The sequence below is a fragment of the Haliaeetus albicilla genome, chromosome 25 (genome assembly GCF_947461875.1).
Source record: "Haliaeetus albicilla chromosome 25, bHalAlb1.1, whole genome shotgun sequence".
Lineage (NCBI taxonomy): Eukaryota > Metazoa > Chordata > Aves > Accipitriformes > Accipitridae > Haliaeetus > Haliaeetus albicilla.
In genome coordinates this window covers 17,010,269-17,033,320 of record NC_091507.1, presented here as the reverse complement: position 1 = coordinate 17,033,320, position 23,052 = coordinate 17,010,269, and the positions used below count along the sequence as shown (strand labels likewise).

The following is a 23,052-nucleotide window of genomic DNA, read 5'->3' as shown; positions in this document are numbered from 1 at the left end:
CTCTGGCTCTCATAAGGTCTCACCATTGCAGAAACTGCTTAGGTTCTTACCAGGGGTAAGTTCAATGAAGCTTCCTTGCAGGGTTTCTGAAGACTTGTATCTTGAAACCTAGTTTGCTTAACCTTTCTCCTTAACAGTAGTCCTCCTTTGATACTGGGTCAGAAGACCTTGCTCCTAAGTTCTACCTTACTCTCTTGCAAAGTTTTGAAATCTAGCAGATGGCTGACCTGCTGCTCTGACTGAGCTTGTAGATGCCTCTTGGCTGGAAACTTGTCAGACTCTCTTAGAGCAGCAGCCTGACCCATCTGCTCCTTCAGACAGAAGTATGAACATCTGAGAGGGAAAACTGACTTGTGAAGGAATTAGAAAGGCAGTGAGATGAGGAGGAAGAAAGGACTTAAATGCTCAGTCTCTGTGTCTGTTTGGTTTGGGGTTTTTTAATTCTTTCTCTTTTTATACTAGATTGACATCAGAATGTCTGAACATGGGAAGAAAACTACAAAGCTTCTCCCTGTGCCAAAGAAAACCAAATCAGCCAAGGCTGGTCTGCAGTTCCCCGTGGGTCGTGTCTACAGGCTCCTTAAAAGAGGGAACTATGCTGACAGGATCGGTCCTGGTGCTGCCATCTACCTGGCTGCGGTGCTGGAGTACCTGAGCGCGGAGATCCTGGAGCTGGCAGGGAACGCTGCACGGGAAAACAGGAAAGCCAGGATCCTGCCCAGGCACATCCAGCTGGCCGTGAGAAACGACGATGAGCTGAACAAGCTCTTCTCCTGCGTGACCATTGCTCAAGGGGGGGTGTTACCTAATATTCTTCCCAGCCTTGTTCCTAAGAAGACTGTCTCGCTTGAGCTGCCCCTCAGATATGTCCAGTCACAGGAGTTCTAGCTGCCACCAGGCTGCTGACCTTGTGGTGGTGTTAATGCTGGCTTTCTCCACGGCTCAGAGTTTTTCATGCTGGTTGGCATTTCTGGTCTAAATTAATGTGTGTGTCTATCTGTGCCTGTCTGAAAAGCTGCTAAAGACAGGGTTTCTTATTAGGTTTCCCTAGCTACATCCTTCAAAAGAAAAAAAGTCAACAGACTACTTCTATGGATACTTAAGTGTGCAAAGGACTCATGTCCATCTTATTCCCTTCTATAAAATATTTGTTGCACCAAACACAATATTTTCTTTGGTAGTGCAGTTATCTGGGAAACCTACTTTATTGTCTTTAGAGCTTGTGTCTCCATGTGCATGGCTGGAATCTCCGAATTCAGTATGCACAGAAGTCTGCTTCATCTGGCCACTTCAGACCTCATCATGGGCACAGTTAACTATTGAGTGTAAGTAGATGCACCTGAGGAACTTAAACTGGACTGCCTTATAATGATGGTAAAGCTGATGAATTATCTTCTCTAACATTTGGATATGGAGGTAGGGCTGTGCTGTAACTTCAGTATTACTGCACACACCTTGGTCCAAAGATGGTGTTGGAATTGTCCTCTGAGTTTCTGCATTGATGGAGTGAAATCCAAGGAGTCTTCTACAGACAGTATATAAACCTTATCAGTGCTTGAACCTTAAAGATCTTCTAGAAACTCTTCTTAAGAATGAATCCAAATATAATTTCTACCTCTCTGGTACTGAGAATCTCCTTAGTTGCTTTGAGGCTTGTTCCATTAGGATCCAGATCAAGGAAACCTGTGGGTTAAAAGGCAATCCAGGAAGTGGCCTTTTCCATGACCTTCCAAAACTCTTGTCTTCCACCTATGCAGCTTGAAAGGCTACCTGAGCACTATTAGATTTGCACTCTGGATTGCAGTGTTATGGTGGACACACTGTGCTGCAGAAGATTGCTGTGCTGCAGAAGATTTTGTTTAACAGCTTCACCAGCAGAATGCCACTCGAATTTAAGAGCCTTATAACTGCATTATTAGGTGTTTGAATTATTCTATTCATGACAGAGAATGGGAAGGCCCTAGTGTCCACCAGCTTCAGATGTATTAATCCAGCCAAGTAAAAAGGCTATTTAGAGAACCGCTTCAAGGCTGACACTACCAGCCCAAGGTTTTGGGAGCCTCTGTTTCCCGTATCTGCCCTATAATAATCCATATTATGCTGCTGCTTTCTCTAGTGTAACTCAAATATCTCCTTGGTTTTCTGGTCTTGTGAGAATTGAGGCCTTTTGAAGAATGGGCTGTAGAGGTGTCATCATCTCTTTGTATAGGCAGGCTAGGGAATTTAAATGAAGGGCAAGAAGCCAGGAATGAGGTATTGTGGGACTGCAGCCAAAGGACTTTCTCTATGTGAAACCTAGCATGTGTGTAAGCTGCAACTGCCTACTAGGAGCTAGTCTATGAGAAGACAAAGGGAGGAGAGTCTGTTGGTATCGGGTCAGTCCCCGTATAACTGCCTGCTATGAGTACTGGAGGTATGTGGTTTGTAGTGTGGCTAGTAGACAAATGTTGTTTTGAGGGCAGCCATTAGATCAACCCTTGCTATCTGTGTAAACGTGGCAACCTTTGGCTAGAGATCTAGAGTGTGAAATGCTGCTGACCTGCACCACAAACCAAACTCTCTGTCTTGGAAAGCAACAGTGGCTCCTTAGGGGGCTGCTGGATGTTTTGCTACAGAGGTTTCAATCAACATTGACCGTATGAGCTGCACTTGAAGAAAAACAGTCCCCTGTTCCCTCATCAGGCTGATGGTTATGTTTCATGCCGCGTTGGCTCAGAGGCTTGCTCCTGGGCTGTCCAAGCCAGCTGCCTACAGCACGGGTGCCCCTGCAGCAGCATGGGCTTCTGCAGCTCCTGCCGTGCTGCACCGCTCCTTCTGCTGTGCCAACACAGCTGCTCACGGCACCTACTGCGAACCAGGCTGCAGGGCTCATGTGTTAAACTTTATCTTTTTCTTCTTTTCTTTTGATCCTTAAAGGAAAACACCACCCTTCACAGTGGTGTTGGCACAACTTGAAAGTTTCCATGGGGGCAGGAAGAAGAGACATGGGGTGGGATGATGGCTGGAGCTGCTGAAGGAGAGGCTGTTTTCAATGGCTCCGTGATGGGGGCTGTGATTGCGAAGCCCCATGGGAATGTCAAAGGTCTCTGTCTGGAGTGGAGCTGCAGCACACCAGGTGCGTGAGCTGAGACATGACCCATGGAACAGGAGGTTTCAGCAAACCCCTGTGCCTATAGAAATCCTACAAAAAAAAAAAAGTGAGGGGCGGGGAATCAATGGAGATCTTTCTCCAAGTCTTAGCTCTTCTTCAGAGGAAGCAACGCATAAGGGAATGCTGTATGGCCTGAGACCTGGTCAGAGGGAAAGCAGCCATCGGGGTGGTCCCTCTGTCCTTGTTGCCAAAACAACCAATTCAATACATCTTATATTAAACTCATCTAGCTTTACCAGAAAGTTTACGTAAGCTTAAGCGTGACTGCAGGGTGATTGGCAAGCTCAAGGTGTCCCGTTGCTCCAGAAGCAGCAAGCTTGGGAAGATGTGGTCCGTCACAGCTGAGTGCCCAAGAGGTGCTCTGGGGGCTGCAGCTCACGCCTGCCAAACTGCGAGGGGGGGAGAGGAATCGCCGTCAGCAGCGGCTCACCCTCACTTTCTTGGTAAAACGCAACAGATGAGAACAAACTGGAGGAACACCAGAACAAGGAGAGGGCACTGACAGGTCCAGGGAGAGCCACAGGGAAAGAGCATCCCTGAAGCACACAGGAGTCCCAGCAGCTATCATAAGCTCTGCTCTGTCTCTAGTAATTAGAGCTGACCTGTGGACATACTGGTCCCTGACATAAGCCTTGCTGTGGCTGTCCTGTTCTCTTGTGCTCACGACTCCAGCTTTTCTGTTGCACTTCTAAATGTAGAACAATCAGTGCATTCATTCCTGCTTTATTTTTCTTGGTGAAATTTCAAGACAATTGGAAAGATAATGCCCAGCGTTAAGATATTAATTTTGGGGAACTCATTAATTCTCCCAGTTCTGTTTCTCTCCTGCAGCTGTGAAGCCTATTTTGTCTTCTTTTGAAGATACATTATGCATGCTTCAATGGGGTACTTTAATCTCTGATTTAAAAAATTCAATCTCAGTTTAAATATACAATAAAACATACATTCAGTCTTCTCGCATATCCTCAGCCCTGTTCATTACCAGGTTGTGCACAAATAAACACCTTGGTAATATGTGAAGCCTATGGTTTGTGAAGGCTGTCCTAGCAGCTGGGTCAGACTCCACTCTTGTTTCTGCCACCACTGCCACCTTCACTTCTTTCTCAGTCTCTCTTTCTCATCTCTCCTGTGTGTCACAATTTATGCACTTCCTTGACTTCAGGGGGCAAATTGCTTATTAACTAGCTAATGTTCATTGACTGTTTTGAGGCTGTTGAGGATTAGAACTACTGGAAATTATTGTTTTGTTTATATAAGCAGCTCATTAGACTCCCAAACAAGGGGTCATGTGAAGAGAGTGTGTGGGAGATAATGGCATAACCATTCCCAGCATTGCGATGAAAAGTGTATTCTTTCCAGCTTTCTCCAACTAGCCCTGTGGCTTGCTTTGCAGTGCTGTGTGTAGCATCTGTGAGAATATTTTTGCCAGCAGTGTCATGGTGGGGTTTCTTAATCATTCTACCCCCCAAAAAAGACAAGTTCGCTTAAACTCAGTTAGTAACCATTTTAACATTTATTATGACTGCAACAACTTGACAGCTCGGGAGAGCAGTCAGTCATATTCTTAGGAATGTGTAACCAATGAACCAGCAAAATGTGCAAGCTGACCCCGCGTTATCTCTGTGCTCTGATCTCCCTTGAAAGCAGGGGATGGGAGACATGGTCACTAGGCTGAGTTAGATTTTAAATGCACTTGTCAAAGTGGCAGACGCAGAAAAAGCATTCACTGCATCAACTTGCGAGCTGCATCCTTTGTCAGAGTGCAAGCTTTCTACCTGGCAAGCCGTGGAAGGCGCACACGTGTTCTCAGGCATCGCCTGGTCTGGGCGTAACTCTCTTCTTCCTAAGCACCAGCATTTAGGCATCTTTCTACACATGCTCCTGGTCCAGGAGGTTGTTGTGAAGCTGCCTAAGGCTCGATTTGGCTGCTATAACTTTCTTTTGGACTTTCTGCTGTCAGCCCAAGGCATTGGCAAGCTCTGTTGCTAACAGCTTGCCCTGGAGCTGCGTTGTCCCAGCACCTTGCTTTGCCCTGCGTGTTGAACCTAAGGCTCTGAGCTGCCACCAAGGACTCATGGTCAGTGAAGGTACCACGCAGAGCCGGCACAGCAACAGAAAGAGAGAGCCTGGCTCTGTTACTCAGTGGTTAGGTAAAACAGCAGGCATACTGACATTTCTTTTTTCCTTTTTTTTCAATGTCTAGTCCAGATCTGTTCTCAGCCCATGAGTACACTTCTAGGTATCATGCCACATAGCGATAAAAGGCAGAGTCAACAGGCCGACCTCGCGTAATGCAGCATGCAAGAGAAGTGCAAGTTAGTAACCTGAAAATAGCTGTCCTTCACCTAGGTCAGAGGAGAAGCTTGGCTCTTTTTCCTTGTAGCTTGTGCTGAAACCAGGGCACTGGTTAAGCTGGAGTTAATGGCAAAAGAGTGAGATGCTGTGTCAAGCTGTCACAGCACTTGGCCGACTTCTTTTGAAACTCAGATAATGCTGAGTCTCAAACATGGCCAGAAGACAGTGAGGATTGCTGCTTGAACTAGGAAACAAATTTTTTTATGAGCTTCTCTATTCATTCAAATATCATGCAGTTGCTTGATGAGGCTTAAATCATACTTCGCTAGCTGAATTCACCAAGGAAGGTGCTTGCTGCTGTAAGGGAACTCAAACATAGCCCATGCATCTGTTGAGGAAACATTAAGCATCTGTCACGTATCGCGGTCCCTCTCCCTTCCCAAGTTTTAACATCCTTCCTTATTTCAGATTTACTTTTCCCTTAGTGATCTCTCCTGTCAGGGTCATTGTAACACATCAGATAACGTACCTGGGACCCAAGTTGTCCAGGGTACCCTATACATGTACCCTGCTCACTGGGACACCGTTCAGCAGTAGACCTGGGAAGCTTGCCTCAATGTGCTTCCTATTTACCAGTCTGGGAGCTTCTTTCTACATGTTATCATACAGGCCCAATTCTGACTATGACTTAGGTTTAAATCTCTTTGGGTAGATGGAGGTACACTGGTGTGAAACTGTTTTGAGATGTGGATCATGGCCTACTTCTGACGGAGCACTTCCCTTGTGCCCTCCTAATGGGTGCAAGGGGCTGTCTTCCACAAGACAATGGCAGCAATACTAAATCCTGGTAAAATAATATCCTTGTAAACAACTGAGTGCTTCACCATCACTTAATACTGCCGATTGAAGCATTCTTCTGAGAAATTCAAAGATGTGCGTGTTGGAACTCCTCATGTCTTTAAGCTGTTTCTCTTTGAAGATCACTGTCTCTTCAGATAGACGTAGTCTTCCTTCCTCTGAAATCGTGGCGAAAGATCCAGAAACTGGTGAAGCCATGTATTCTCTTTTAACTCAGATTACGAATTCAGTACTGGTCCATGGTAGAAATGAGTATGCAACTTATTAAGAACTTAAGAAGGGGTCTATTCCCCCTTCTACCCTCTGTAATCCATCTCTTTTCCTCCATGGATCCATAAATTTTTTTTAATAGTCATTTTTGTAATTTTTAAAAGAGTAAGATGACTTTTCCACATCCAGGGGGTTTTAACTTACTTTCACTACCTTAACAATCTACAGTTCGTCTCAAAGGAAACCTGCTCTGGTACCTGCTTCGAAGCACGTTCCTCCTCTGAGCATATCCATTGTTTCCTTTGTCTGCACCAGGACACTCCGTGCCAGGGCAATCGGAGAAGGAAGGGCTAAAGTAGAAGTTGTTGTTCTTGGGAGAAACGGTGCTGAAGCAGTGAGAAACTATGAAATGGGAGAACGGAGATGAAAATGCTGTAAAAATAGAAAGAGAGACATAGACAGTGAAGGCAAGAGCAGCATAAATATCAGCAGGAAGTGAACATAAAATTTATTGTGTGAAGTAGCGTTCATGATAGAATAAAGCAAAACAAAGAATAATGCCCTTCGTGGCAGGAATTACTGGGTGATGTTCTTTCGTTTATGCTATAAAGATTGTCAAACAAGATGAATGTCAGGGTACTTTCTGGCCGTTCTGGCTGTGCATTTATACCTGCTGTCCCATTACCTACTCAACAGGACCACTGATATTTTCCAGACATACTCTTCCTTCCACAGCACTTGTTAAAAGCGAATGCAGCTCATTAAGCTTCATACCAGCCCTGGCGGGGGCCACCAACAGATCAAATGTCTGCTGCTGAAGAGTAAACAAACACAGTTATGACATTTCACTGCTGCCTTACAACACATCAGCAGAGAAATGATAGATATTCAGAAACCTGGGGTAGAACAACAAGAAAAGTTTTTTTCATTAGAGGTGTTACCAGTCTGAACGGGACAAATGCAGAACTGGGTTTTGGCACCTGGTTTTGCAAAATGTACACTGAGGAGTACTTAAACAGTTACTGGAGCAGGGCTAATTACACCAATAATGCTGCATTAAGGTAATAAGATAACTTGAGGATAATTATTTGAGGATAAACGTAAATGTAAGGATAAATTCTCTCATTTGATTATAAGGTGAACTCTGTGAACAAATATTACTAGTCTATTACAGTAATTAATGTCATTATTTATTCTAGACATAGGGATTGGGAACAACTCAGACAAATATCCAGATCATCAACACTTGGCTTCCTTGGAAGCTTGAGGTTTTATCCAGGTTGATTAATAGACACTCTGGAGGATCCTGAACCTATTTCTGAATAGAAATGAGGTGGATATCATCATAGCAAAACTTTGAGGCTAAGTAACCATACCCTTGTTTCACAAAGGGGGAAGCCGAGTCAGGTGGAAAGGTGTCATCTTGGTAGTGTACACGCTTAACTTCATACCCACAGGAAAGCCCCTGTTCAACAAAGCACTTGGTTAAGTATGGAAATCATGCCCTTAGGTGGTTCACTGAAATGTAGGGGTACCATTACACATCAAGAGAGCCAGAACTAGAGCTCAGACATCCAATTTCCTATTTTATGCACTCCGTAGTCAGCTGCCTTACTCCCTTCAGGTTTTGGCCTTCCTCCTAAGAAAACAACATTTATGGCAGCGCACCATTTGCTTGCTTATCCATCTGACCTCATCTATTAACTTCTGAATCTGCTGAGCAGTTCTAGGCAAATATGATGGAGAGCTGAACCCACACGCTGATTCCTGCCAGTTACATGGAAATAGGTAGCTCTGTAAAAGAGCGAGCTCTGATGTATGCCCTGGCTGAAATAAGGGCCACAGCATGAAATTATACTACTGAAGTGGTAATAAAAACTATCTTTCATTAAATATGGTATAGGAGATCCTCCTTGAAGTACAGATCTAATAGAAATAACTTTCCTACTTCTGTTGATCACAGAAGTGCTCATTTACTTTGGTAAAACAAGACATTAATTGCACAGTAGTTTTGCACCTGACTAGTTCTCTCATATCGCATGCTACAGGTTTCAGGTTAGGTCTGGTTCACCTGTAGCTGAGGCTGGTACGTGACTTAGTTGTAAAGCAAAGCTGTGAAAAATTTCAAAACACAGCTCCTCTGGCACCTCTCTTGTTACTGATGCTGCAAAACACGTTTATCTTGATGTAGCATTACTTTCCTAACTGAATTGTGGTGTAGTTCAATTGTCTGTCAAGTAAAATTGATGTTTTCAATAACACCCATTAGAAAATTCGTGTACATGGTGCTCCACAATTCAATGAAGCTGTGGGCAGATGGAAGCATGGAGGTGAAATGATGCCTGGAAAAGCTGCTCTTCTTTTACCTGTCTAGAGGACTGATGCTGCTGATGGATGTCTCAGTTGTGCAGAGCACTTGCAGTTCACTCTGCCCTGAGATTTGTGTGTTTACAAGCTTGCCATCTTCTGTCACCTTCGCTTTCTTTGTAAGGAGAGGAAACATCCCAAGTTATGACCTCGGAGAGCCTCGTCCAGGTGAGCGCAAGGGATGCTCAAGGTCTGAACTCCTTCATCACCCGAGTCAGGAGCAGATGGGCACCGGCGGCCGCTGCACAGCCGGCGTGTCTCTGCTTTGAGCATCACAAATTTGATATTGGCGTTGCCCTCTGCTGACCGGTCCCAATATTGCAGTGGTGGCCATCCTTGTCCTCTTGGAAGTCGAGGGCGTGCTCTACCGCAAGTCACAAAATAGTGACTTTGAGTTATCTTAGTTTACACATAGTCTGTGGAACTATACAGCTGTGGAAATGAAGGAAAATGAGACTCCTGGGTTTTGCTACTTTTAAGATGGGTCACACATGATTGCCAGTCTTTTGTGCTCTGAGGTTGGTTCATGTGTGTTCTGCATTTTTGCCTTTTCTGTTGGAAGTTTTAGTCCAAATTTAGGTCTTGTGCTGGCTGGTGTTTAGATAGCTCTACTCCAGAAACACATATTTATGTCCACGCATCTCCCCCATGCAGTAATTCAGCGGGCACTATCTGAACTGCTGTGTAGAAACCCCTGGGTGCAGAAGCTTTGTGGTAAAGATATTAAAAAACTTTTCTTTCAAGTTTGCCATATGTTGTCCTTCAGACTTTCTCTATTGATCTCTCAGCAGGTTTAAGGCTAATAGATAGGCAGTGTTTGGTGTACAAGGTTCTTTGCCCAGGAGAAATGTCAAAATTTTAGATGGTGAATCATAACCAGCTGTAAGATCAGTCACATTTTTGTTTCTGCACTGTGGAAAAAGTAGATGCAGAAATGACTGGAGAAGGAGACTTGGCAGCTACTTCTAGTTGTTCAGTGCAGAAATCTATCAGTGATAGATGTATAGATTAGGAGAGTTTATGCAGTCCAGCCCAGCCAAACATATGCTTTTACCCTGTTTAATAAGGTGGAGGGGTGGCAACTGCAATGTGTGAGTTGTCTGGAACAGATAAGTAAGACAAGACTTCAGAGCAATCTCCACATAAGCATCCGTCTCGGCTGCCAGTAGAGATCTGCAGTCGCTGCTCGACTCTAAGATCCCAGCAAAGAAATAAACATTTTGCTGCTGTGTTTGGAATAAGCATATCCATCTTGTAGCTGGAGTTTGTTCGGCAGCCTCACGTGCACTAGGGCAGCTGGAACAGGTCGCTGGCAGCTTTTGACCAGCCTGTCAAGCAGTTGCGTATTTTCTGCCCAACTGGCTACATTAAGCAAATGGTTTTAAATCTCCAGCAGGTATATTTGCAATTTCTGCAGCTAATTCTGTCTCATTACCTGCTGACAATTGTGAAGATAAGACAAGCAGTTGGCTGATGTGTTTTCAGTTCCTAGATGGTATTTCATGTCATGTGTACATGGCAGTTATCTCACTGGCCATCAGTCAGCCCTCATGGCCAGTCATCTGAATCCTCTCACTGCATTTTCAGAGGACTCCAGTTTGTGTGCAGTCTGAGTTTGCACGTCACAAATGGGCTTTTCCATTTTTTTTCTGTAGTCCATATGCTTCCTTTTCCATGCTGGGATGTTTTCTCTCATTTTACACTAGCATTCCAGAAGCAGACAATGTCCTTCCCAGGCTGCTCTGCAGCTCTGGGAGTCAGGTGCCACTTGTCAACAGCTGTTAGTGTGACAAGCGTTATCATGAGATAAAAGTATGTAAAGTATAAGGGCTGGGCTCTCTAAGATTGAATCTTCCCCTTCTCCAGAAGCAGCCAGAGCAACTTCTATCTATCTGAAGTATGCTAGATGTTCAACAAAACAATGGTACTAAATCTTCCATTAAATGAAACATAATTAGGAATAAACATTGCACCATGATGTAACACTAAAGAGAGAAAATTCTGCTTGCAGTTATTTCAGAGCTGGGACTTTTGTAACTTAGAGTCCAAGTGAGGTGTCAGTCCCCCTGGAGAATTTTTATGACCGAGAAAAGCAGCTCTGCCTATCAGTCAGTGCTTCATTCTCCTGATACTGTCAGATTTAATGTGAATCTTTCTTCATTTTAAGCTTACCTCTCCTGGCAGTATCCATCCATGGGCGTGGTGGATACTGCCAGGAGTGGTGAGCTTAAAATGAAGCGTTTTATCATTCCCCTCCCCTTTTCAAACCTTCCTTCTTGCAAACCAAGAAGCTTCCCTTGACGTCTGCCTTTCCTCTCTGCTGGGCTCTCTCCTTTTGGTCCCCCTCTTTCTTCTCCAGTGCTACTCTGTATGTGAAGTCTTCCCTATAATCATCAGTGCAACACCTCCCATGTCATAGACTCTACAGCTTATTTATTCCACATTGTATTTTTGTGTTCTCCCCAACACTGTGATGTTTGACTGTCTACAGTTACCCACCCCCTTTGCTGCAAAGCTGCAACTGATTATTCTTCAGTACGTGTAATACCTTCCTTTCATCCTCAGCAAGCCGTACATATTTTTTCCAGATCTGTCTTCCTTTGCCAAAACCATTCTGAATGCCGACTCTGTCCTCCGGCGCTTGCCGCCCCTCCCAGCTTGCCATCTCCTGGAGATTTAGTAAGTGTGCTCTTCCCTGGGGGAGCCAAGAAGGGAGTGAGGCTGTCCGAGGCACCGGTGCATGAAGGGACCGCCAACCGAAGCAAAGCACCAAGAGGGTTTTCCACCCATCCTTCGTGCTCTGGCTCTTTGGTGAGCGGCACATCGCGAGGCCGGGCGGCACTCGCCCCCCCCACCGGCAAGCACATTTCCAGGTCCCTCCTGTGCACTCTGCTGAGCCCAGCTCGAGCAGGCCAGGCTTTTAACGCAGGAGATCCTGGGCCAGCCTAAAGCGATTTCCGAGGCAAGTTAGGCGGCACGAAGGTGTGCGCTCCTCAACGTGCCTGCCTTCCCAAGAGCCGGCAGAGCTGTCTCTAACCACATGCTCTAAGCTGCGGCAACTGGTTTCAGGAGTTGATTAAGTGTTAGAAAAAAAATTCCCCTTTGCAGCTTAAATGTACTGCCTCTCAGTGTAATTGAGTCTCTCTCCTAGCTCCTTTTTATTACAAGAGGATGGATAAGCATCAGATTTACTCTTCTAAACGCACTCATTACTTTGTATACCTTGTCTTGTCACTCTTTATTTGTCTCTTCTCTTGCTGACAATGGGAGCTGAGCTTTCACTTCTTTCTCTTGCTGAAATTTTTCCGTGCTTCTAATTGTTGTTGTCACCTGTGTCTGTGCTTCTCAGTTTCTGCTGTGGGTTTTGCAGCAGGACGTTCAGGGTTTCAGGCCAGGGGTGACCTTTACATTTCAATATTATTAATCTCTCCTATTCCACAGGTGACATTTGTGTTGCTCCAGGGAGCAAAGGTTTCCACTAAGCAGTGAACAAGAGCTCTCCTGTGCATTTTACAGAGGAGCCACAGTAACTACAGAAATATGGCTGAGGATCCTAAGCTAGGTCCTCGCTTGCAAATTACCACCTATTTATCAGTCTTATTTAACCAGTTTAAAGGCCCAAATACATATTATTCTTGAAACCTGTTGTGGGTGGAGGAAGCCACTGCTGATGATGAGAGCACAGCAAGAGTTGCGGATGGTACGGTATTGCTGTGGGTAACGCCGGCAGCTCAGTCCCCCCAGCAGGATGGGGGAGAGAATCGGAAGGGTAAAAGTGAGAAAACTCCTGGGCTGAGATAAAGACAGTTTAATAAGTGAAGCAAAGCAAAACAAGGAGTTCATTCACTGCTTCCCATGGGCAGGCAGGTGTTCAGCCATCTCCAGGACAGCAGGGCTCCAGCATGCCTAATGGGGACTTGGGAAGACAAACGCCATCACTCTGAACATTCCCCTTTCTCCTCCTTCCCCCAGCTTTATCTGCTGATCACGACGTCCTATGGTCTGGACTATCCCTTGGGTCGGTTGGGGTCAGCTGTCCCGGCTGTGTCCCCTCCCAACTCCTTGTGCCCCCCCAGCCTGCTCGCTGGTGGGGTGGGGGGAGAAGCAGAAAAGCCCTCGACTCTGTGTGAGCACTGCTCAGCAGCGACAAAAACATCCCCATGTTTTCAATGCTGGTTTGGTCACAGAGCCAAAACACAGCACCGTAAGAGCTACTATGAAGAACATTAACTCTATCCCAGTCAAAACCAGTACAAATATTTATGCAGAACTGAGAAAAACTTGATACTGTGCAGCTTTGGCCTCCGAGATGAAACAGGCCAGAAGTGCCATTGCTGTACTTTTGTATCATTCTCTCATATTTATTTGCATTACCACGGTGCATCTCCACCACTTACATTTGGCTTAGCTATTTCTTCCAGAGGGGCACCCCAGCTAGCTCCAAATACTTGAGGAGCCAGAGGAGCCAGCATCCCTTTGGTAGTCTTTCCATGGGCTAATCACTTCCAACGGGATTTGACAACACAGTGAACAACAGCAACAGTGTGCCATGAGGGCACAAATAGGCCTTAATTGCCCTGAGCAGCCTCCCTGGGGACCCCCCCAGCACTCTCTGCCCAGGTGAAGGCACAGGAGCTAAAATTCAGCCAGGGCTTGACCCTGTTAAGAGGCTGAAATACATAACATGAAATTGTACTCATGTCACAGAATAACTGAGGCTGGCAGGGACCTCAGGAGGTCTCCAGTCTGATCCCAAGCAGGAATTCAGACCAGGTTTTGTCTACTGTGGTCCTGAAAACCTCTAAGGACTGGACAGCACAACCTCTCTGGACAACCTGTTACACTGCCTGGATGTCTCAACCTCTCTTGCTTCAACTTATGCCTGTTGCTACTTGTCCTCCCTCCTCACACTGAGGAGCCTGACTGTCTCTTGATGACCCCTCATATGCACTGGAGGGGCTAGTAGGTGCCCTGAAAGCATCCCTCCTCCAGGCTGAACTAGCCCAGTTGCCCCTGCATGTCCTCACACGGCAAGTGCTCCAGCTCTCACCACCTTGGAGGTCCTCCACGAGCTCCCTCCCATTTGTCCATGCCCTTCCTGGATTGTGAGGCCCCAAACCAGATACTCTACCCTAGAAGTGGTCCAACAACTGCCAAATAACTCATCACTTCCCTCTATCAACCAGCCAAACTTCTGTTAATACAGCCCAAATTGGGAAATTTTCCAGTTACCCACCCCCCCCCCCCCCCCCCCCCCAGTCTCTCAGGATTTGTTTTTGAAGACAGAGGAGTTCCCAAATCCAGTTCACATACAGCTGTGCCAGGGTGACTGAGATGGTACCATGCCACAGCACCAGGACTGATTAGCAAAGGAGGGGAAGGGAGGATAACAAAGGCTTGAGGAAGCCAATGCCATGGGACACTCTGTTGAGGAATCCCAACCTGGTGTGTATCCCCAAACCCTGGCTTTTACTACGCTCTTTTCTTCCCAAGGAAGTAACTGCTTAGTACTTTAAGTCTTCCTCCCATAAATGTCTCCACCTAACGAAACACATCACCCCACTCCATACAGTGCAAGCACAATTAGCTGCACCACAGGTTTAAATGCATGATTTCAGTAAAAAGGGCGGATGTTCAGAATATCCCTCATAAGTGACTATTTGTGCTTTACAATAGCCAGTAAGGCAAGGCTGAAAAAAAAAATACATCATCTGATCAAATAGTGCTTGTATGTAACAGCAGTACCTGTTCACCTTCTTTCAAAGTACTTTGGATTTATCAATTATTGCACTCAAGACCTTAGTTATTCAAAATAAGAATTAAATTATTAAAATGTCCATGATGATTTTAGTATCTTATCATGCTATTTGGGATGCACATTCTGAAATGCTGGGGAAATATATTAACTAGTTAAAAGGGCAAGCTTATAATTCATGACCCTATTAAAAAAGATGTTATAAATATAAAATGCACTGTTGGATTTGAAAATTGTCAATATTCAGATGATTGATTTCTTTTGAATACAGCTGGAACCAGGCAATGCTACACTATAGCCCAATGAAGTCTAGTACCTACTTTAATTAAAAAGGACAACAAGAATAATTAATGATTGCAAATTTATTACATGGAACAGCAAATTCCAGACAACTGAGTCACATGATAGACAACCAGTGCAATGGGGAGTCTCTTTTCTTTATGTAAACCAAGTCACCAAGCTGGTAAATTGACCCATGAACTTCATATTCCATGGTATTCTGAAACAAATGAACACAGTATCATATTTTATGTTGAGATGTTGATCTGAATATGACTTAGTATTCAGTTTTGCATGTCTGGTCCTTCCCAAAGTTAGAAATTAAATAACTTCAAATTCAAGCACCAGAAGATTAAGATGGATGAAAGTCTCAAAGTTTGGATAAGTGCCCAGATCTGTGATTTGTACTCTCCCTCCTCACACAGTTCTCCCCTCTCCATCATGCCCTAACTCCACTGTCCTTCCTTTACAGTACGGAGGCTGAGCTGTGGATAAAGTTTACTGCTGTAAGGCACAATTATAGAGTAGTGGCTTCTACACCAGCACTTTAATGAGATGTGTTTGATAGTTTAGCAATTCTGCTAACAGAATACTCTGCACAGAGTACTTCCATGCAAGTTTACTCTAATTGTTTTTAACTGGTTTGCCCCAAATCTATAGGGACTCTCCGCCTGTTTGGCTTATCTTAGTGGTTGTCAGCTCATGCTTCCAGTTACTCTAAACAGATCTGGGCAGCACTCCCTGTCCCTACAGGTTTCATAGCTATGAAACATTTCCCCCCCACACGTGGGCTTAACACAAGAACAGCTGCACTGGCTCAAACCAGAGATCCATCTAGCTCCTTATCTTCCTTTCATCCACGAGAAGCAATGAATGTCCAGGGCAGTGCCTAAGACCAGACCAAGCAAATAGCAATGCTGCTCTACACCACTCTCAAGTCTTAGGTCTTATTGTGGGGTAAAAGATTGGAAGAAGAGAGACTGAAGGAGGGGACACATGTACATTTTGTCCATTTCCCATTAAAGCTCACAAAGACCTTTAATAGACACTTGCAAAGATGGATATGCAAGTGCTAGGTGATATTATTACATCTCACTATCTTCCTCCCTTATATCCCCACTCCTGCTCTTTCTAGTTAAAGTTTACCCCCAAAGAGGTCCTAATTCTGATGTGAGGATAACTCCTACCTGCATGCAGAGATCTGTATTAGTGGCCTCATGTAGGATTAGGTGACTGAAGGTCTCTTGGAACATAGACGAGTCTATGCTTTTGTGTTCCAAGTACAATTTAAACCCTCTGGTTTTAAACTTTACAATTTCTGTACCATTTCTATCATTTTGCAGAGGATGAAAGATCCTCCTTACTGAACCTCAGAGAGGGAAGAAAACAACCCTTTTGTCAAGAGCATACACTGAGTCTCTGAGCATGAAAAAAATGCATTTCGGCCCAGACACCTCCTAGTAACCATATGAAACATCCACATGGGTATCTCGGTTTCTACTAGGTTTGTAATACTTCTCAGTAACTCCTTCCATCATTAGGATCATCATTATTGAAAAAAAAAAACCAGAACAAAGTCTTGTCACTTTTGGATGCCTACTTACCACTGCCTTCGATAGTTCTTCCATTTCGAGGCTGAAAAATATAATAATTAGATGGTTGTGCAGAGGTATTAGATGCCAGATTTAAGCACAACAAAATACATCTCCCATCATGCTGCATACATAAGAAGGCTGCAGTAAGATTTCCTTTAAAGGGACATGTCAAATACCAGGGGATCCATGCAGGGTGGGTTTTGCCTCCAAGTCTGAGAAATACTCATTCTGCCTCTGTCCAAACAGCTAAACAATGTGGCTTTAATTATTCTCATTAAGGGTCTTGGTCCCAACCCATTGGGGTACTATGTGTAGATGCCCAAGAAAGAGCATATAAATACCAGCACTGAAAGTACCTGGCCAGGCACACTTGAAGTGAGCTAAAACATAAATGACAGCTGAAGTGGGACTCTGGTTACCTGCTATGACCTACTTCATAAATTTTTTTTTTTTAATGTGTTGAAGATATTCCTAAAAACTAGTGTGGTGTTAATCAGAGCGTGTCTAAACCAGCATATTCTGCAGTAGACCGTGCCATATTTCAGCAAGACAATGGGTGAAAAACATGAGAGAAATGATCATGTCCATGATTTTGCTTTGGCTTTTCACCCTGTTAAGCAGTGTGCCATCACTTACTGGCCAGACCTTTCAGACCAAGTGGACATTCAGCTCACACACATGTTTTATCTAACAAATTTAGCATCAGTGTACCTTGGAAGTCTCAGAGATACAAGCTAAATACTACTTCTGTCCTTGGATGATTTGGCTTAAGATAAAACAATTGCAGAACCACTGCTTCATAGAAAAAAGTTTTTAATCCATTACTACCCCAGATCTCATTATCTTGTCATCTTTTAGTTGAACCAGAGCTTTTTAAGCAAATAGCTCCCTAAAGCTTTCAAGCAAGGGATATTTGGCCTTTACTCAAAAAAAGTGTGGCAAGAATTTGTGAAGGCAAACAGTTGCTTGTCTATGGATATATAACATTGTCTGTGATTCAGAATCTTTAAAAAGAGATTCAGATACCCTGAAAAGGAAAAAAGGCCGTCCCAGAGTCTCATGACTATCCTGTAAAATAAAACACAAACTATTAACAAAATACTTTAAACTCAGTTCCATAGATCTGTTGACAAGTTTCAGTGTCATTCCATCAGAATATCAATAATTCAAGCCATTTTTCAGCAGCATACAAACAACAAGATGTTGATAGTCCCCAATGCCCATTCATCTGGAATGCCAATTAAAAATTAATACCCAAAAGGCATTGTCAAGAACTATCCACTCTGTCTAGTGTAAATATACTAAATTACCATAATTAAAGATTCAAAGGCTTTAGAAAATGTATAAAGGAAAGCTTTACACATGGTGGATTGCTTGCAGAAGCAGGGTCAGCACAGCTCTCTTCTCAACCATTGATAAAAGCTGACTTTAAAAAAAGCAGCAAAAGAAACAGGGAAAGGGCCCTGTCCATTACTACTCACTTGTCTTCACATTTACATACCTTCTTTGTAAACTTTGCAGCAGCAATCTGTGATTCCTGCAAGTGGACAGTGTAAGTTAGTCAAGATGCTGTCATTTCTTTGGCTTGTGATAGTAACCCTCCATCACCGATGAGGTTGCTGCACTCCATGCGAGAAGAAAGATAATCTTGCACTTATCACAGACAGATATAACAGCAGCAAATGGATCTTTTTAAAGATTGATTTTAAACATTGCCTTAACATACATTACCCTATTTGTTACCATTATTCAACATGCTTCCCTCACTGTACAGCAAAGCACAGCCATGCTCTGGGGGGTGAAGCAGAGCTCCACGTGGAACAAACACAGCAGCTCCATTCCTCAGGCTTGAATTGTACCAAGAGCTCTTACCTTGTTAAAATGTGGCTGCTCTTCACCTTTCAGACTGCCCTTGGTTTTAACCCAGGCATGACTGCTGGTTTTAAGCCTTTCCCTGCATCCTTTATTCTATAGGAAATTGCTCATTTTTCTACGCAGCCTTACATCAGGGAATAGAAACTTTCCCCATGACTTCATGGGAGCAGACTAAGCTCGGTGTCTAATGAAGCCCTGAACCTGCAGTCTGGTACATCGGCCAGGTTTGGGAGCCCTCCTGCCCACAGCACAGCTGCTGGGCTGCATGCTCCCAGCTGGCCAGGAATGGGATAGCTCTGTGTGCCACAGCCACAGTTAAATCAGTGAATGGGTTTAGTTACCCAGGTTGGGCTTGAAAAACAAGCACATATAATGAGCAAGGACATGAAGACAGGGGATGGGAACACAGGAAAAGCATGTGGATGGGAAACTGGGGAGGAAGAATTTAAAAAACCAAAATATACAAGCAAGAAGGAGGGAATCACAATTCAGGGTATGAGATGAGGATTTCCTTGGTTCAAGGCTTAAGACAATGATTTGTAGAGCAACTGATATCAACTTACAGGGCTATGAAATACTATGGAAGAAAAAAGTGCTTGCTCAATCAAGGTGCTTTAAAGGATGCAAAGGAGACTACAACAAAGAGATAGCATGAATGCTAGTTTTGTTCTGAGATGATTATTACATGCCAAACAAAGACAGAGACTAACTCATGACTTAGCCTGCAGTTTCAAATATCCTAGCTAATTTGTAACAGGTGAGAGTTTACTATGTGGAAGAAACATGGTAAGAACTGAGCTTCTAAACAGCATGTTGGCTTGACTTTAGAGTGGAAATTTCAAATTCTCATGGAGGTGATTGCAATGTGGCTGGGTTTAGATAGCTCTTTTTGATTTCTTTAAAAGTGCCATCTGCAAGATTTACCCAAAGATTAGACATCGAAATTAAATAGTCTATTAGTTCTGCCAAAAGATTTTAAGTTCTACAGATGGAGTTCAAGTCCCATTAATGCCCAAATTGCCATTGACTTTGCCTTTCATAGTGCCGAAGCCTCATTCCTCCTCTTGAAACACCATCTACCTTCTCTACATAATCTATAACTGACTGAATCAATTTTTTTAAAAATCCACACAAATACAGGATCATGTAGAAAGTTGAAGTCCAGCTGAAATGAGTAGGATTTCATAACTGTTTCATTGGGTGCACTACATATAGACTTATGTTTGCAGTGTCTTCTGAAGATTCCTTGTGGGCTGAGAAAGTACAACTTCATGTAATAAAAATTTGACCAGCTGGGTAAAACTGCAATTTTTGCATAGCTCTTTTTCCATATTTCACATTTATATTTGATCTGCCACTTAATCAGACCACACCTAGAAATCATATTGCAGATATATAGCTGATATTAGTCATATCTCTTGAAAGCATACTGTGTGAGATTCAGGTCCCAGTCTTGAGGATGCATAACAGAGGGTGAATTTTTTGCAAAGTTAGTAACTAAAATAGTAACCAGGAATAGGCTCCATTCAAAGTTACCAGATGATTCTGGATGTCTCCTCATTAGCTAAGCTGCAGAAGTACAGGAGTCAATACTGAACTCAAAACATTTTAGATACTTAAGACTGAAATGCTAGAATTTTTTATACAATCAACTTTAGTATTGTAGAGTTTTATGGCTGCTTTAGGAAAGCATGCTTGGAATTATAATTAGCTAAAGACACTGGCAAGAAGACATATTGAAATACATGTCAAAATACTTTCTATTACTGTCTTGAAGGCTCTACTTGTGATCTGAAACAGAGGACTCAAACTCCACAAGTAAATTGGCCTTGTTAACATATCCAGGGGCTGAGTGAATTTTATGAGAAAGGCTCTTAATAAACCAGTGATAATAAAAGTAGTGATATAAAGCAGAACTGACATTGAGCTAGGTCCTAATATGACTGCACCGATGAGGAAGAGCTATATTCAATAACTCCTCAATCTTTTGGATCCGAGTCGGAAACACAAAAAACCAGGCTCAACTAGAGTATTAAAAAAAAAATCAGTAAAGCAACTCGTACACCTCCATGTTCAGCATGATCTATGTATGCTGTTGATCCAATGTTATGTATATTTATAGAATATTTAACCCTGTATTATTCAAAAGTGAGGGTCAGGTTAAAATACTGACCCCAGCTGTAAGTGGATGTTTTGGTTCTTGAGCTCTGAATTGGTGAAAAACAGCAATTTCATATATAATTTAATGGAGTTAAGAATTACATGTAAGCTACCAATGAGAAGAAATAATCTTCCATATACTCTCCTACATCTCCTAAGCCATGCCGATATTAGATTATACATTATTGTTTGGAGAGAAATGTCAAAAAGTTGGATTTGGAGGCATTGCTTTGAAATAAAACAAGCAATTATACCTTACCTCATTTGTATGCATGCTGTTAAATATGGAATAACAGAGATCCAAAACAGTGCTGGAGAGCTGCAAAACCAAACAGTACTTTAATACATTTACTGAGAGGATGTAGCATATGAGGCTTGATAGAGAACAGGCTTGATTCTGATCCCGGCACAATTTAGTCTGAACACGGTTCCACTAAAACCCCTTAGAGCAGGGCAAGACTTACTGACGCTATTACAAGCTGAAAAACTAGTATTTTGTGTGAGAATACACACAATACTACTAATACTGTCAACGCAGTCTTGTGCTATAAAGAGATCTAAAGCAGCCTCTTATATTTAAAATACAATTTCCTATGCTAAGTTTTCTAGAAATAGCCTATAGGTTTTGGCATATTTAATCTACACTCATTTTTACCTACAAGCATTTCAGTCAGTACTATAATCTTTAACCATATACTGAAGTATACTGTCCCATACTCGCTGCCACAGGACAGGAACTTGCTGATATCACATTAGATGAGAAATAACTACAGCTCCAAAGAAAGTAAAACGTAAGACACCTTAACAACTGGCTCTGGGAACTATTTTCCACAAGTCTTGGTTTACAAAACTGAAAGATTTCAGAAAGAAGAAAAAAACAGCACAAAATGTTCGAAACTTCCAGATAAATCCTGATCCTGCAAAGATTTTTCTCTCCCCTTTGAAAATGACCCTTGGGCTCAGTATCAAATGCAGTGAGGCTGATCTTTCAAAGCTACTGAGGGGTTTTTTTTAAGCTGTTTGCAAGCTCTGGGCCAGAGACACCGCAGCAGAAATGAGCAGTGAAAACTTCCCCTCGCTCCTCTGAGCACCCCAGAGAAAACCCAGCCACCCACCACCACAGACCCAGGACCTGCCTGTAACTCTTACAGCACTGACCAGTGCTTCTTGCTTCAGTGCTAGCTACCGCTGTGATGGGAAGAAAAGCACATTTTTTTCTTTCTCTAGGTCTGAGTTAGCTCTGCAGGGAGGAGAGCACATACACCAGCAAACTCGCTCTGCTCTCCAGAGCCGCCGGCTCTCTGGGGGAGGCTGTGCCACCTGCAGACATTGATGCTCGGGGTTACACAGGGCAATTAGTACGTCTGGAAGAGAGAGTCCCAGCAGATCAAACACATTACCAAAGCCAATTTACCTGGGGTTGATTAGACAGTTCCATCCACTGACCGAAACACAGTGCCAACTGCTTTAAAAAAAAAGTAAAGACAAGACGTTAACAGTGGGTCTGCCATACCTGGGGACCTGCATTTCAGCTCGTGGACCAGCCGGTTGCTCGCCTGCCCGCCTTCGGCCGACCCAGGTGCCCTGCTCCGCACCCAGCTGCGCATCGCGCCCTGCCCACACCTGCCCCATCCACCCCCGGGCGGCCAAGGGCTTCAGCCTCCCCACTCCTGACCACCCACCCCAGGGATTTCATAGCGCGTTCCCAGTCCGCCACCAGTCTCCCACCTCATTTCCCTGCCACGGACCAGCCTCGGTTCCCACCTCCCCGGACCAGCCCGGGCCGGACCGCCCCCGTCCCACGCCTCGCCTCCCGTCGTGGAAGGCGAAGACGGGCATACCTGGCTTTTGGGCAGATCCACGCCGTCCCTGTAGCGCGAGAAAGGCTGAGGGAACCCTGCGGGGACGGGACACGGCTGTGAGGGAACGCCGCGGAACCCAGCCCCGCCGGCTCCCCTCGAGGGGAGGCGACCCTTCCCAAGGTTTGGGGGGGGGCGGGGGGGTTCTCTCCCCGTGCTGAAGGGGGGGACGACGACGACGACGGGACGTACCTGAGCCCCGCGGGAGGGCGCAGAGGCAGCAGGCGGCGAGCAGCCAGGGCAGGGCGGGCGGGGGCGACATGGCGGGGCAGCGCGGCTGGGCGGGCGGGGGCCGGCCGCCTTTATGGGGCCGCGCCGAGCCCGGGCCGCCGCCGCCGAGCCAATGGGCGCCGGGGCGGCCCCGCGTGCCGCTCCCGCCGCCGCTGCCGCCCCCCCGGCCCGGCCCGGCGTGACTGAGGAGCCCCCGCTCCAGCCGGGGTCCTGCGCCAGGCACCCCGTCCTGCGCCCCTTGGAGACCTCCGTCAGGGCTGGTTCTGGAAAAGGTGACTGGAAGGGGGCTGGGGGGGGGTACAAGAGGCTGGGCAAGAAGCGACGGAGCTGCTGGGGGGTTTCATTTTAGACAGAAAATTCAGGTTTGGGGGAGGGCTTGCTGAGCCTTCGGAAAATATTCCTCCTCGTGGCAGCCTG

General features: G+C 44.7%; 1 protein-coding gene across 1 annotated transcript; it reads right to left on the bottom strand.

Moving 5' to 3' along the window:
- Window positions 1-14,983: 14,983 nt before the first annotated feature.
- On the bottom strand, window positions 14,984-22,798 carry NMS (neuromedin S). Its single transcript, XM_069770087.1, has 8 exons — window positions 22,597-22,798; window positions 22,387-22,442; window positions 21,960-22,010; window positions 20,805-20,864; window positions 18,012-18,047; window positions 17,537-17,578; window positions 16,520-16,550; window positions 14,984-15,135 (listed from the first exon to the last, which is right to left on the bottom strand). The coding sequence occupies exons 1-8, from the start codon at window positions 22,664-22,666 to the stop codon at window positions 15,119-15,121; spliced, it is 363 nt and encodes a 120-aa protein (XP_069626188.1). The 5' UTR covers window positions 22,667-22,798; the 3' UTR covers window positions 14,984-15,118.
- Window positions 22,799-23,052: the final 254 nt, after the last annotated feature.

What these genes read in the sequence shown, in the direction of transcription:
- NMS (XM_069770087.1), bottom strand. Translation starts at nt 22,666, where the DNA reads ATGTCGCCCCCGCCCGCCCTGCCCTGGCTGCTCGCCGCCTGCTGCCTC. An exon ending in ACAGCATGCATACAAATGAG is followed by an intron (nt 18,048 to 20,804) that starts GTAAGGTATAAT and finishes GTCCACTTGCAG; the next exon opens with GAATCACAGATTGCTGCTGC. An exon ending in GGCCTTTTTTCCTTTTCAGG is followed by an intron (nt 16,551 to 17,536) that starts GTATCTGAATCT and finishes TATATTTTTCAG; the next exon opens with CCTCGAAATGGAAGAACTAT.